At 53.8% G+C, this 15,394-nt stretch overlaps 1 protein-coding gene and 1 gene segment (V, D, J or C); both read right to left on the reverse strand.

Annotated features, from left to right (window-relative positions):
• Nucleotides 1-15,394, reverse strand: part of LOC104330583 (M1-specific T cell receptor alpha chain-like) — a 215,742-nt gene that overhangs the window by 167,412 nt on the left and 32,936 nt on the right. The window lies entirely within an intron of this gene.
• On the reverse strand, nt 12,303-13,145 carry LOC142364195 (Ig heavy chain V region 914-like). The segment is given in 2 exon segments: nt 12,303-12,736; nt 13,088-13,145. Coding segments are annotated over 2 exon segments (492 nt in total).

Here is a 15,394-nt window from a genome sequence, read left to right on the forward strand (position 1 = left end):
CCAGAGTTCTCCTTCTTGCCCTTTATGAAGACTGGAGTGACTTCAGTGCTTACACAGTGTCAAGGCCTTCTCTGTTTCTCTTGTTGCCCATCAGCTGCACACTTGACCACAACTGGCCAAGTGGATATCTCATACTGCATGATGTCATGCAAAGCAATAAGAGCTGGGAGAAAGAAGGAGGAAAGGGGGATTTCATTTGAGCCTTGCCCAAAGATGGAGCTCTTGTCAGCCTCGCAGGAAAACCCCTTGAAGGCAAAAGGGGCTCTGTGGCTGTAGGAGCCTCCCTCAGCCCTTGCTCAGCAGCAAGTGCTGCAGGGGTCCAGCAGGATGCTGTTGATACCAGGCCACATAAATATAGGAGGCATTGGAGCTGTTAGTGCATCGCAAGGTCCCAGTATTCCCTGCTCACCACCACACTGCACACCTCGTTGCTGGGATCTTGTCACCCTGAAACACACATGAAACAAGAGGAACCCACTGCTTTGCTCTGACTGTCACAAAGAAATGCCCGCTGGCAGTCGACAGAAGCAGGCAGTGCTGTTGCCAAAGCCCAAGTGCCTTCAGTGCCCCAGGGAACAAGGGCAGGAGGGATAGCAGAAGGGCTGCAGACAGGCAGACTGGTCAGGCTGGTTGAGCGACAAAGAGTACCCTGCATATCCTTCGAAAAATAAAGCACTGCTTTTGGGACTCAGGGGCAGGAAAGAGGCGGTGCAGAGAAAGCAGCTCTTGCTGAAAGGCCAGGACCACCTGTGGTGCACAGTGATGGCCCCTCTCTCCCTGGGTGCACTCCTGGGCTCCTCCATCATTCACCTGCCCTGAAACTCTCCCACCCTGTGCTAGGCCCCAGCAGGTTTGTGTTAAAGCTCAGCTGCATTTCCTGTCGCTGTGTGAACAGCACAGAAGTAACGAGCAGAGTCCCGGGGGTGCAGGGCACGCAGGGACAGAGCTGATTCAGACCGGGAATTGTCCCGGGACACTGTGGCTCGACCCTGCACTGCTGGTGCGTAACTTGTTATAGAACCTAAGGCATTGATGTAGGACACCCACTGGAGACTGCCACCGGGTGCCTGACGGTACCACTGAACTCCATAAACCTTGAAGTCCAAGCCGGAGCCGCGGCAGGAGAGTTGCGCGGAGTCCCCGGGCGCTCGCAGCCCTCCGCCGGCCTCCACCAGCCTCAGCTGCGCCCACGCCCCTGCGGACGGAGAGCGCAGGCAGCCGGGCACGGCGCGCCCACGGCCCGAGGACGTTCACCCGCCGCCCCGCCGCCCCCCGCCCCGCCACAGCGACCGCCGACACCGCCCTGGCTCCCGACAAAGCCCCGCGCCCGCCCGGGACAATGCCCCGCCTGCCCTGCTCGGGGCTGAGCCGCGCCTGCTCCCGGCACTTGGGCCCGACCCAAAGCCGCCCCCTGCCCCTGCCCCTGCCCCTGCCCCTGCCGCTCCGTCCCCCGCTCCCCCGACGCCGCCCGCTCCCCCCTTCCCCCGCTGCAGCCCCAGCCCCGGGCCCAGCCCCGGCCTCGCTGCCCTCCCCGCCCGCCTCTCACCCGCTGGCCCCGCGGCCAACGACAAGGCCAGGAGCCACGGCCCCACGCCGGCCGCCATCCCGCCCTGCCGCGCCGCGGCCGCACACGAGCCGAGCGGAGCCGCGCTCGGGCCCGCTCCTGCCCTCCCCGCCGCCTCGGCCCCTCGCCGGGGCAGCGCCGACGCCTCGGCCCGCCCCCAACACACCCCCCCCGCCACGGCCCGGCCCGGCCCGGCCCCCGCTGCCGCGGCCCCTCGGCGGGAGGAGGAGGAGGAGGAGGGGGGCGCGGGGAGCTCGTGCTGCCATCCAGAGGGACCTCGAGAGGCTGCAGAAACCGGCTGGCAGCAACGTCCTGCGGTTCCACAGGGGGAAGAGCAAAGTGCTGCACCTGGGGAGGAACAACCCCATGCACCAGGGCAGGCTGCGGGCTGCCCAGGTAGAAACAAATGCTCAGAAAAGGACCTGAGTGTTCTGGAAAACGACAACGTGACCGTGAGCCAGGAAAGTGCCCACAATACGAATCGTGTTCCCCAGCGCTCCGTATTGGGACCGGTCTTTAGCAATGATCTAGAGGAGGCCATTGAGTGCATTCTTGTTAAGAACTGCACTTTGGTCACAACAATCCCATGCAATGGTACAGGCTTGGGGAAGATTGGCTGGAAAGTTGCCTGGTGGGAAAGGACCTCGGGGTGTTGGTCCACAGCCAGCTGCATATGCACCAGCTGCATGCCCAGGTAGACAAGAAGACCAATAGCATCCTGGCTTGCATCAGAAACAGTGTCGCCAGCAGGAGTAGGGAAGTGATCGTGCTGCTGTACTCGGCACTGCTCATGCCACACCTCGAACGCTGTGTTCAGGTTTTTGCACCTCAGTGCAAGAAGGGCGTGTCCAAAGAAGAGCAATGAAGCTGCTGAAGGGTCTAGAGTAAAAGCCTAATGAGGAGCAGCTGAGGGAACTGCATTGTTTAGTCTGGAGGAGGCTGAGGGGAGACCTTCTTGCTCTCTACAGCTACCTGAAAAGAGATTGTAACAAGGTGGGGGTCAGTCTCTTTTCCTAACTAGAATAGAATAGAATAGAATAGAATAGAATAGAATAGAATAGAATAGAATAGAATAGAATAGAATAGAATAGAATAGAATAGAATGCTTTTCGTTAGAAGGGACCTTTAGAGGTCATTTAGCCCAACATCCCTGCAGTGAGCAGGGACATCTTCAGCTAAATCAGGTTGCTCAGAGCCCTGTCCAACCTGGCCTTGAATGTTGCCAGGGATGGGGGCTCCACCACCTCTCTGGGTAACAGGTTCCAGTGTTTCACCACCCTCACGGTAAAAAATGTCTTCCTTCTATCTAGTCAAAAGCTACCCTCCCTTAGTTTAAAGCCATTACTTCTTGTCCTATCAAGCCTTGCTGAAAAGGTTCCCCCAGTGTTTCCTGTAGGCCCCCTTCAGGAATCAAATGTCTCCCCCAACCTCCTCCTCTCCAGGCTGAACAACCCCAACTCTCTCAGTCTTTCCTTGCAGGAGAGGTGCTCCAGCCCTCTGATCAACTTTGTGGCCCTCCTCTGGACCCACTCCAACAACTCCATATCCTTCTTGTGCTGGGGGCTCCAGGGCTGGACGCAGTACTCCAGGTGCTGTCTCACCAGCGCAGAACAGACTGGCAGAATCAACTCCCTTGACCTGCTGAAAGTAGAAATAGGATGAGAAGAACGGGCGTCAAACTGCCACAAGGGAGGTTTAGATTGGATACTAGGAAAAATTTCTTCACGAAAACCCTTGGCAAGCATTGGAACAGGCTGCCCAGGGAAGTGGTGGTGTCACCATGCTTGCAGCTGTTTGTGAGTGGTGTAGACATGGTGCTTAGGGACACGGTTTAGTAGCGGACTTGGCGGTATTAGGTTAACAGATGGATTTGATGATCTTTAGGGTCTTTTCCACCCTGAATGATTCAATGATTCTAGGTGTCTAATGGTGTCCTGGGCTGCACCAGGAGATCTTTCTGCAGCAGGTCAGGAAGGTGATCCTTCCCCTCTACTCAGCATGGTGAGGTCAAACCTGGAGTACTGGTTCCACTGCTTCAGTTCTCAGTACACGAGAGCTGGAGATTTCCCTGCAGGCTATGGTGAAGACTATGGTGAGGCAGGCAATCCTCCTGCAGCCCATGGATGTCCACAGTGGAGCAGATATCCACCTGCAACCCACAGAGGACGCCATACCAGAGCAAGTGGATGCCAAAAGGAAGCTGTGGCCTCATGGGAGGCCTGCAATGAAGCAGGCTCCTGGCAGGACTTGCAGACCCGTGGAGAGTGAAGCCCACGCAGGAGCAAGTTTGCTGGCAGGACTTCTGACACAGTGGGATATCCACACTAGAGCAGTCTGTTCCTGAAGGACTTTTGACTCCATGGAAAGGACACCCCCGGGAGCAGTTCATGAAGAACTGTGGGTTGGTCCCCACGCTGGAGCAGGGGAAGAGTGTGAGGAGTCCTCCCCCTCAGGAGAAAGGAGTGGCAGAGACAACATGTAATGAAATGACCGCAAAAACCTCACATTCCCTGTTCCCCTGCACCGCTCAGTTGAAGGAGAAAAATTGGGACTGAAGTTGAGCCCGGGAAGAAGGGAGGGGTGGGGCAAGGTGCTTCAAGATTTAGTTTCTTCTTTCTCATTACCTTACTCACTTTTGACTGGCAAGAAATTAAACTCATTTCCCCTACTTGAGTCTATTTTGCCCATGACACTAATTGGTGAGTGATCTCTCTCTGTCCTTATCCTGACCCAAGAGCCTTTCATTGTGTTTTTTTCTCCCCTGTGCAGCTGAGGAGGGAAGTGACAAAGCAGCTATTGTGGGCACCTGGAATCCAGCCGGACTAAACCACAACCCCATTCCAGTCCTGACCTCAACAATACAAAACCAATTTATTACATTTAAATAGAGTCTCAGTTTGTGTTTGTTGCTACATGTCCTGTCACTGAAAAAACTGAGAAAATTCTGGCTCCATCTTCTTTGTTCCCTGAATCAGGTATTTACACACACTGACAAATCCCCCCGCCCAGCACTCTCTTTGCGCTGAAACAAGCCAGTTCTCTCAGGCTCTCCTTGTGTGTCAGATGCTCTCTTTGTCATCTCCGCTGGCCCTTCATTGCCTTTGTGCTGGTATGTCAATGTCTTTCCTGCACTGAGGAGCCCAGGACTGGACACAGTAGTCCACAGTCTCACCAGTGCGAAGCTCAAGAGCAGACCATCCCAACAGCAAGGAGTCAGATAAAATTGCCAGGAGGCTTGCATGGATATACAAGGCTAGGGAAAATGTGGGCCCAGTGCTGAATGAAGTGAGGGACTTGGTGACAGGCACTGAATGCCATATTCACCTCAGCCTTTACTAGCAAGACCAGCCTTCAGGAGTCCAGGTGGAAAGACTGGAGCAAGCAGTGATGTGCCTCTGCACAGTCCATGACATTGAGAACTCCTCCAGTCCAGCATAAACAGCTTTGTCTACAACGTTGCTAAGAGAGAGTGCTGAAAGCGCAAGTAATTTCAGAAAACACAACATCTAGTCCCTCCTCACCCACCAAGACCATTGTCTTCTTGTAGAAGGCTTGGAATTTCGTTAAGCATGATTTTCAATTAACAAACCCATGCTGACCATTCCCAATCACCTTTTTGTTCTCCACAGGTTTTAGAATGGCCACCAGAACTATCTGCTCCATCACCTTTGCAGGAACTGAGGTGCGTGATACATCTGGATAGGCTGACAGGCCTTGAGGCCCTCAGATCCTGCCTCTTGACAATATGACTGTCCTTTTCTCTCTTTATTTCAGTCTGTAGAAACCTCTCCCAACCACCATGACGTGTCAAAAATTCTTGAGAGTGGCCTCACAGTGACATCAGCCAGCTCCCTCTGCACTTGTGGGGACACCCTCTCAGTTCCCACACAGTTGTGTCCCTCCAGGATCTGTAACTATGCCTTGGCATCCTCCTCCTCCACTCATGTAAGTCTTCCTGGCTCCAGGCACTCTGAATGGTCTCAGAGACCTGAGATTCCTGAAAGCCAGTATTACCAGTAGAGACTGAGTCAAAGAAGGTCCCTCCCAAATCACCTTTGTTTGACATTCTGCTTCCTCAAGGGGAACCTTTCTTGAGGCTGAAGAGGGGTGATCTCTGACAATCAAGCAGCTCTCCTAGACCCCTCCTCTGCCCAGGACCATGAACCAAGGGGCTCTTTCCTGAAAATCACTAATTCTGCTCTCCTGAAATCCAGGCCTGTGGTCCTGCTTTTCACATTGCTCCCTGTTCTCTGGATCCTGAGCTCAGACACTACACGATCACTACAGACAAGGCTGCCCCTCACCTTTCCATCCACCACCAATTCTTCCTGTGATTAAGATTCATCAATGCACTCCAGAAAGTTGCTCAACTGCTTGTACCCTGCTATGCTGTCCCACCAGCCAACATTTGGTATGGATCACATATGCCACGAGGACCAGGGCGAGTGAACATGAGATTGCTGCCAGTCTTTCATCCACTACAGTACTTCTGGAAGCTACCCCACCATAGATCCGTGATCCCATAGCTCTAAAACCAAGCCACAGAGGAATAACTGGGCTATGTGGGACAGGAGCCCAGGCAACGTGCACTAAATTGCACTTCAACATACAGCCGTGGAAGTTCCCCAGATAGATCTTCCTGCATCATAAATGGTCTCAGCCCTTCAACCCCACTTCTCTTTAATGCATTTTACTGGAAACACAACAAAATTCTGTTTCCTGCACCTGCCATTACATGACACTAACATCTGGTTAGCAGCTGCTAGAAGGAAACGCTGAGAAGTCTTTTTAGTCTATCAGTCAGTCAGTTTTTGTCCCACTCTGCTGCAGAGAAGCTACAGGGTGAGCCCAGCACAACAGTAATACACTGGTTCATCCCCAAGCTTTGCTGCCTGGATCTGCAGTGTGAATCTATTCTGGGAGGTCTCCACTGATCCCTTAAAGAGATCCTGGAAACCATCTCCATCGACATCACCTTCCTTGTAAACCCAGTCCAGAGTGCCACGTGGCCCCTGCCATTACCAGGACATGTAGTAGCTGCTCATTCTCTCTCCACTCATGCTGCACTGGAAGGTGACTCCATCTCCCTCTCGCACGGCCAGTTCCCTGGTAAATTGCTCCAAGGCCACCTGGCCAGTGACTGCTGCAGAGAGCAAGAACAAGCCATGATCACTTCAAGATTCAGTAAAAGTCAGAGCAATGCTTGTGGGGGCACGGTGATGACATTGAAACAGTGGCAGGACTTCATCACTCTGCACAAAGATGGGCAGAGGACTAGAACTGGTACCAGCAATCATGGCTCGTGAGGAGGCAGACACCACGTTTCCCTCCCTCTTTCTCTCTGACAGACAAGAAGCTTTTTCTGATTTTCCCATTCAAAGCAGGAAGGTTTTGCACCATGTGGCATAAATCCCTCTATTTTTGCCAAGACGGGATGGTGAGGACAGAATTATCTCTCCCTGAAACTGCTCTGAATGAGCACGGGAGGGATAAGGACCTCTCACAGGAAAGTGGCATTTGGGCCCTATGCTGCCGTCCTCGACCTGGTTGGTCCCTGAACGATGGGTGGCAGTGCCTCATGAGCAGAGTGTCCAGACCAAGTGCAAAGCGTTAGGCCCCAAGATGGGGGAGCAGCACGTAGGTGCCCTGTCTGTCCCCACACTGCGGAGTAGGCAGCCTGACTCATGGCTAGGAGAGGAGGTGTCCTCTTCCCAGTGTGCTCTGCAGGGATGGTTGGGGAGGTAGAGGGTAGGGGCAGGTCGGTCTGCAGTCAGCACAGCTCCACAGAGCTGTACAGAGCACAGGGGCATGCTCAGTTCCTGTGAGGCATCACCCCTTCCTTACACTTACCTACGATGGGCAATAACCCCACGCACATGGCAGTCCACATGGCCAGCCCCGCTCTGTCTCGCCTCTCTCCAACTTCTCTCTGCTTGCACAACAGCTCTGCCCACTTCTTCCCTGTCTGTGCCTCTGTGACTGCAGTCAGTCCTAGTCCCTCCTAGTCCCTCCCTCGGCCTATGACAACAGTGAAGGCGAGAGGCGGGGGTTGGAGGAGCAGAAACTGAAGCTGTCAGGGCACTCCCAGGGTCTTTCTCACCCTGCAGGGTGAAATAATAGAGCGCTCATTTGGTAGGAAAACCTCTGGTGGGTAAAAACTGATGTGTTGCTGTAGGGCCACCCCAACCTTCCTCTGAGGAAGGACAGCAGGGTGCTGCTGGGGCATCACTGCTGTCCCATAGGGTCGCACATTTTCTTACCAGCGAAGTCATGTCCCTTGGTGCTGTTGAGCTGCTGGTCCCGGATGGGACTTCTCTGAGCACAGCGCCACTTGGACAGGGCACACCTAGGAAGAAGAGTACCCCACCCTGCTTTATCCCCTCCGGCCCTGCACCCTGCTCCTCTGCTCGCTCCCCCATACTGACACCTCTCACGCTGCTTCTTTCCATCAAAGCCCTCCCAGACCCCCAGCAGCAATGGGCCAGGTGAGATCTCGGGTGACCTTGGTGCTCAGTCTCTGGGGTAGATGTGCAGGTTCAAGCCCACCAGCTCATCCCCCAAATTCATCTGCACAGGATTCAGCAGGGACCACGCTGTTGGGGCTCTCAGCAGAGCAGGGCACTCCCTTCTCTCTGCTCATCCTACTCAGTAGGAACCCAAAACTCTCACTACAGCCACAGGATGGGACACCTACTGAGACCTGATACAGTGTCACCATCTTGACTCGAGTCACCATTTTGGGAAGCATTGCCCACATCACAGTGGCCCTCCATGCTGCCCCCCCCCAAACCAAGCAAATCCTTCCCCCCCCCTCTCTTTTCATGAGTGCTCCAACATGGCCCCTTGGGGAAAGGATCCAGCACACGCGTGGAAAGGGGAGTTGGAGAGGGTAGAGGAGCCCACTGAAACTGGGTGCTTGAGGCTGCGAAAGGAAGCAGGGGGATGCAGGGCTGAGGTGGCCTCAGGTGTCCTGGGGCACTTGGAACTATCCCAGTGTGGTAGGACATGCCAGGTTCCATACAGCCCCCTTGGAGGGCTGCAGTGCTGTTCTGGTGCAGGGCACTCTGCATATCCTTCCATGCTGGCTTTCGGTGTACCCACACGACCATAAACGTACGTGGAGTCAACACAACAAAGAGACTATTTGTCACGTCCAGGGGAAAAGATGCTCTTCTGCTCAGCCCCTGCTCTCTCACTGCTCTGGGGCTTATGGAACAACATGAGGTTTTCAAACTCAATTCAACTCTGGCTTTCCATATTCAAAGTTTAGTTCTTCAATGCTTGCTCCGATTCTTCCTAAAAAAGAAAATAACTTTTTCCCTGTTGATTGCCATCTGTGGGAGAGGCTGAGAAGGAAGAAAAAAAGGTTAGCAATATGTTCATGGTTTTGTGTGCTTCTAGAGACTCTGCTGCTGCTGCAGCACCTCTGTGCCCTTTTCTGGGGAAAGAATGCCCAGATCAGTCTGGAGAAACCTGGGAAGAGACTTGCCTTGCAACAACCACAAAAGCCCTGGCTGGATTTAAACCCCCTCTCCTTCCAGAATTTAACCCCTGCCTCCTACTGCCCTGGCCCTGCCTGTGTTGCAAGCACTGTGCCCTTTTCCAGACTCTCTGGTGCTGCACTAATAGGTGGCAACGTCTGCAGCTGACGGTGAGAGCACTTCCAGTGACAGCTGGTTCCTGGAGGTCTCTGCAGAGCTGGTGACTCGGGTCTGGAAGGATGAAGCAATGTGCTGGAGTCCTGTGAGAGGGTACTGCAGCACTGTATGCTGCAGATCTCTGCCAGGAATCAGATGGATCCAGTCCCAAGCGTAGCTGCTGTCGCTGATGTGTACACTAGCGATGTGGCAGGTAAGCATGGGAGACTTCAAGACCTTCCCTACCATGGGGTAAGAGGTCTCTGTCTGCAGGTGAGAAAGGGCACCTGCAACCCTGGGAGACAAGGATGAACAGGCAGAAAATGGCCGAAAAGGAGATTGATGGGAGCAGATGTTGTTGCTGAAGCCCAAGCTTTTTTTGTGCCTGGGAGAAAAAGAGGATCGTGGGAAGACAGAGAGGGACTGCAGGCAGGCAGACTGGCCAGGCTGCTTGGGTGACAGAAACACAGTGAGCCACCTCAGCAGAATTGAACACTGTATTTGGGACTCCGGAAATGGAAATTCATTGTGCCAGGAAAGGAGCTGATGCAGAAAGGCCAGGACCACCTGCAGTGCACAGTAATTCCCACTGTCTTGTTGGGAAGACTCCTGAGCAGCCACAGCACTCACCTGACCTGCAGACTGTGTACCCCGGGACAGGCCCCAGCACGTTTGTGTTAAAGATCAGCTGGATTTCCTGTCCCTCTGTGAACAGCACAGAAGCAGCAGGCAGAGCCCTGGGGGCACAGGGCATGCAGGGACGGAGATGCTTCAGACCAGCAACTGCCTTGGGACACCATGACTCGAACTTCCACTGCTGCCCTGAATTGAATAATGGCTTCTTACTTACTGTGATGAATAATGGCTTAATCCAGGACACACAGTCGAGTTTGCCACTGGGTGCCCGACGGTACCACCAAACATGATGATGTGCAGGAAAGGCCAGGAACATCTGCGGTGCACAGTGATTATCCCCGATGTAGCTTCATTCCATTTCCTTGTGTCTTATCGCTGCCCACCAGAAAGAGATCAGCACCTCCCTCTCCGTTGCCTCCTGTGTGGAAGCTTCCCACAGTGATGATTTCGCCCCTCACCCTTCTCTTCTCCAAGCTGAACAAACCAACCGCCCCCAGCCCCTCCTTGTAAGTCTTGCCCTTGAGACTTTTCATCATCTTGATCACCCTCCTCTGGACACACTCCAATACCTTGATGTCCTGCTTATACTGAGGTACACAACACTGCACACTGTACTCATGGTGGGGTGGTACCAGTGCAGTGTAGGGTGGGACAGTCACCTCCCTTGACTGGCTACCTGTGTTGTGCTTGATGCCCTCCAGGATATGGTTGGCCCTTTTGGCTGCCAGGGCGCACTGTTGACTCATGTTCATGTTGCCATCAACCCAAAATCCAGCCTCTGGATCCAGCTTTGCATCCTCTAGTCCCCCAATTTGTATGTATACCCAGGATTACCCCGTCCTAGGTGGAGAACCTGGCACTTGCTCTTGTTAAATTTCATACCGTTGGTGACTGCCCAGCTCTCTAGCTTATCCAGAGCTCTCTGTAAGGACTCTCTACCCTCGAGGGAGTCCATAGCTCCTCCTAGTTTAGTACCATTGGCAAACTTACTTAATGTACAATCCATTCCGGTGTCCAGATCATTTGTGAAAACATTAAAGAGCACCAGCCCTAACACTGAGCCCCAGGGAACTCCACTGCTGACTCACCAACAGCCTGATGTAACCCCATCTACTATATTTGTTTAAGACTGACCCATCAGCCAGCTGTTCACCAGGCATATTATGGACTTGTCTTGCTGTGTGATGGACCTCTTGTCCAGGACACTTCGAGAGACACTTTCAAAAGTTTTGCTAAAATCCAGTACAACCCTCACATCTACCAGCATCCCTTGGTCAACTAGATGGGTGACCGTGTGTGGAATTATTAGTAAAATTAAGGTTTTACATCTGAAAATTAAGGTTTATATGAAAAATGTAGCAGTGTTCACCCATTGAGAAAAAGCATAAAATCAAAAAGAGCTCTGAGGATGGGACACAGCTGCAGCAGGCATGCGAGGAATCCACTAACACAGCAACTCCCTGCAACACACCATAGAGGATGGAGCAGAGTGAAGACTCCGTGGCCCTGCTCCGTGATGATAAAGTAGGAATAAATGGTTGTCTAGAACTGATAAGCAGCTCATCTGGCCCCCTGAGCCAACAGGTGTTCGAAACCTTGCCAAAGTGTTATCCTCTCGTGAACTTTGCTCGTTTTAATATCATTTTAATACCAAAACACACCTCCACCCCAAAGGCTACCCGCCTCCGAGGTGCGACCACCCCTCTTTGAGTCTGCACTCTTGATTTTTCGTAAACTCTACCTTTAAACGTGGAGCGAGAGAATTTTACACCAACCATGATAAAAGGTATGTATGACTACAGTCACTCAAACTCCACCTTAAAGGTAGAAAGGATATAAAAATAGCCAGGGAAATGGGGGATTTTTGGAGAAGAAGGTAACACCATGAGCAAGTCAAGGGAAACTCCACCTCAGACTGCCTCTGACAACCGGGATTGGCCGACGGGCTGAGCCTTGCTTCTCCCTGCCTTGGGACGCCTTGGGTGAGACTTAAACTAAGCGCTTTTCTCGGGAACTGTTGCTGCCTAATGTTTATAGCCAGGCTGTATTATTTATAATCTTTTCACACATTTTATATTTGCACGTGCTTTCTTGCAGACAGTCACTATCACCGGCAATTCAAAAAACATATATGCCTGTTGCAGAAATAAAACTGCACTGTTTAAGTAGCCAGTTGTCACAGTTTCTCACTGAACGCGACCAAACGTGGCCGTGCTAGTTCATGAGCACGACTGGACTGAAGGTGCAGACTGCTATTAGTGTGTCCAGAATCGTGGTAGTTTAATATACATATTAAACGCGACTGGACTGGTAGTAGCAAATTGGATATCACTCAGAATTTAAACCTAGCTGCACCTAGCCTCTCACTTCGGTGAAGAGAGTTAGAATGCAAGGATGTTTATTTTCTGCCAAATTAACGTGACAGAAAATTGGCGTCACGGACAGGATTGCACAGTGATGACCCCTCAATTCCTGGGAACAGCCCTGATGGTCCCCAGCCCCAACACGCTCCTGCCCAGCAGCTCGCACATCCAGGGCTGGGCCCCAGCAGGTTTGTGTTTAAGCTCAGCTGCATTTCCTGTCCCTGTGGGAACAGCACAGAAGTAGCGAGCAGAGTCCCGGGGGTGCAGGGCACGCAGGGACAGAGATGCCTCGGACCGGGAATCGTTGCGGGACACTGTGGCTCGACCCTGCACTTCTGCGCTGTAGTGCTTATAATTAGTAGCAACAGTGCTCATGACGGACAACCACTCAAAACGACCACCGGGTGCCTGACGGTACCACCAAACTGCATAAACCTTGAAGTCCAAGCCGGAGCCGCGGCAGGAGAGTTGCGCGGAGTCCCCGGGCGCTCGCAGCCCTCCGCCGGCCTCCACCAGCCTCAGCTGCGCCCACGCCCCTGCGGACGGAGAGCGCAGGCGGCCGGGCACGGCGCGCCCACGGCCCGAGGACGTTCACCCGCCGCCCCGCCGACCCCCGCCCCGCCACAGCGACCGCCGACACCCCCCTGGCTCCCGACAAAGCCCCGCGCCCGCCCGGGACAATGCCCCGCCTGCCCTGCTCGGGGCTGAGCCGCGCCTGCTCCCGGCACTTGGGCCCGACCCAAAGCCGCCCCCTGCCCCTGCCCCTGCCCCTGCCCCTGCCGCTCCGTCCCCCGCTCCCCCGACGCCGCCCGCTCCCCCCTTCCCCCACTGCAGCCCCAGCCCCGCGCCCAGCCCCGGCCTCGCTGCCCTCCCCGCCCGCCTCTCACCCGCCGGCCCCGCGGCCAACGACAAGGCCAGGAGCCACGGCCCCACGCCGGCCGCCATCCCGCCCTGCCGCGCCGCGGCCGCACACGAGCCGAGCGGAGCCGCGCTCGGGCCCGCTCCTGCCCGCCCCGCCGCCTCGGCCCCTCGCCGGGGCAGCGCCGACGCCTCGGCCCGCCCCCAGCACACCCGCCCCGCCACGGCCCGGCCCGGCCCGGCCCCCCGCTGCCCCGGCCCCTCGACGGCAGGAGGAGGAGGAGGAGGAGGAGGATGGGGGCGCGGGGAGGGACGCGGCCCAGGGCCGGCGGCACAGGACGAGCGCGGCGCTCGGCACACGAATCCTCCTGGCCCGCGGCTCCCAGCGCGGCTCCGCCGCTGTCCCGGCTCCCAGCCCTGCGGAAGGCGGTCGGCGCCTCGGCCGGGTGCAGCTGGGACCTCTCTGGCTTCAGGAGGCTCCTCGGCCCTTCCTCGGGATCATGTGCTGTCTGGGCCCTATGCCACGCCGTCAGTAGCAGGGCACGTGAATAAAGCAGAAGGTGGACCTCTGAGTGCATCGCTGAGTCAGTACATACCTGCTCATCCCTGCACCACAGATCTCCTTCTTTGTCACCCTGAAACGTGCCTGAAAACCAACAGGGCTGTTCGACCAGCACATCCCTCCAAGCAGCTCATTACAACAAGTCAAATGTAACGATGGAGGCAGGAGACACTGACATAAACACCCAGACACTTCGGATGCATGTAGGACTCCTACCAAGAAGACTATTTTCCAGGGACAAGTTGGTGATCCACCTAGGAAGTTCATCTGTGTAGGCACAACCATGTTTTTGGCTGCACATAGGTCAGGACCATCTACAGTGTGCTGTGCTGCACGTTTTCCTGTCACAGGATGAACTCAGCTGCCAAATCATGGTGGAAGAGCCCGGTGTTGCCACCCACGTTGTGTCAGCCCCAATGCATGTTTTTATCTTCTGTTACAGCTCCAGGTGCTGAGTAACTGTTACATTGCTGCATGAACTGACTAAGGGCACTGTTGTTACTGTTTCACCTCTCGCTCATACTAGAAGAGTTGCTTGAAAGTGGATGTGGAAGTAGGATGGGACACTTCTGTGTCATTGCTCAGGACAGAGCTAGCTGACTGATGACATGTAGTAGGAAGAAGTTTTTCTACAGCCTGGTTAAATTAGGCATGCAGGGAAGTCCCCATAGTCCCTAGAGTCAGAACCTTTGTACACCATCTCTAGGGCTGGATCATGCTATGGCTGCCTTGATCCCATGGGAAAGTCCTGAAAAGCGAACGGGTATCACCTTTCTTGGATTGCAACGTAAGTATCCATAATTCCTTATACACTCCAAAGAATTAAGAATTACAGTTAGGAGGTCGCTCAGAGTATGAGAAACATTGCATGAATTGTGAGTGCGGTAGGACTGGGAGGGGCAGTCCTAAATCACCTGGACAGTCAAACTCTGCAAGCTATCAGTGACCCAGTATCTCCAGGATGTGGAAAAGGCTGGCCTCATCTGTAGCCCATATCCTGCTAAGCAAAGTCTTTTTGCCAACACAACTGCAATACAGGCGACCCAAGGGACTGATAAGCCTCTGTGGACACATAGTATGTGTGAGGACTTGTCCTACGGGTCATATGGGCAAGAAGGCTTTGGGTGTATCAATTAAGTATTCCATGGTAGACACCCCCTAGATCTGCTTATACCATTGCACTAGACATTTAAGGACATAAGGAACAGGATGTGGCTCAGTGCTGTCTAAACAGTGCCTCCCGCAAAATAGGAAAATAATTCTTGCATCTTCTGCTGTTAGTCTAATGATAGTGAGACTTTACCTGTATTACACACAATGACCTGGTGTGACCACAAGAGAACAATTACTTAGACAGAGAATAGTAATAACAGCAGAAAAATAGAACAACTACTAGTAGTAACAATAGAATAACAGCCATTATATCCAAAGTATAAAAATGTGGCGTATGACGGCACAGACTCAGCTTGTGGTGCAAGTGAGACAAAGTTTATTTTGCAAGCAGTGCTTTATACGTCTTTACCCGGACGTTAGTTCCTGGGAACTTTCTATCCCGATACGGCAGCTATTTGGATGAGTTTTCCTATTCTACTGCTGTCCAATCTGTAGCCATATCACACGCCAGGTCAGCCAATAAGGGTGCTGATCACGTGCTGTCCATGCGCTGGCTGACAGCACACAACCGCTGTTTTTTAACTCCTTATCCTGTACTCGGCTCCTTCAGCACATCCACAAGTCCTGTTTACTTCAGCATTTTTCTCTTCTGTTTATTACA

The sequence above is a fragment of the Opisthocomus hoazin genome, chromosome 26 (genome assembly GCF_030867145.1).
Source record: "Opisthocomus hoazin isolate bOpiHoa1 chromosome 26, bOpiHoa1.hap1, whole genome shotgun sequence".
Taxonomy (NCBI): domain Eukaryota; kingdom Metazoa; phylum Chordata; class Aves; order Opisthocomiformes; family Opisthocomidae; genus Opisthocomus; species Opisthocomus hoazin.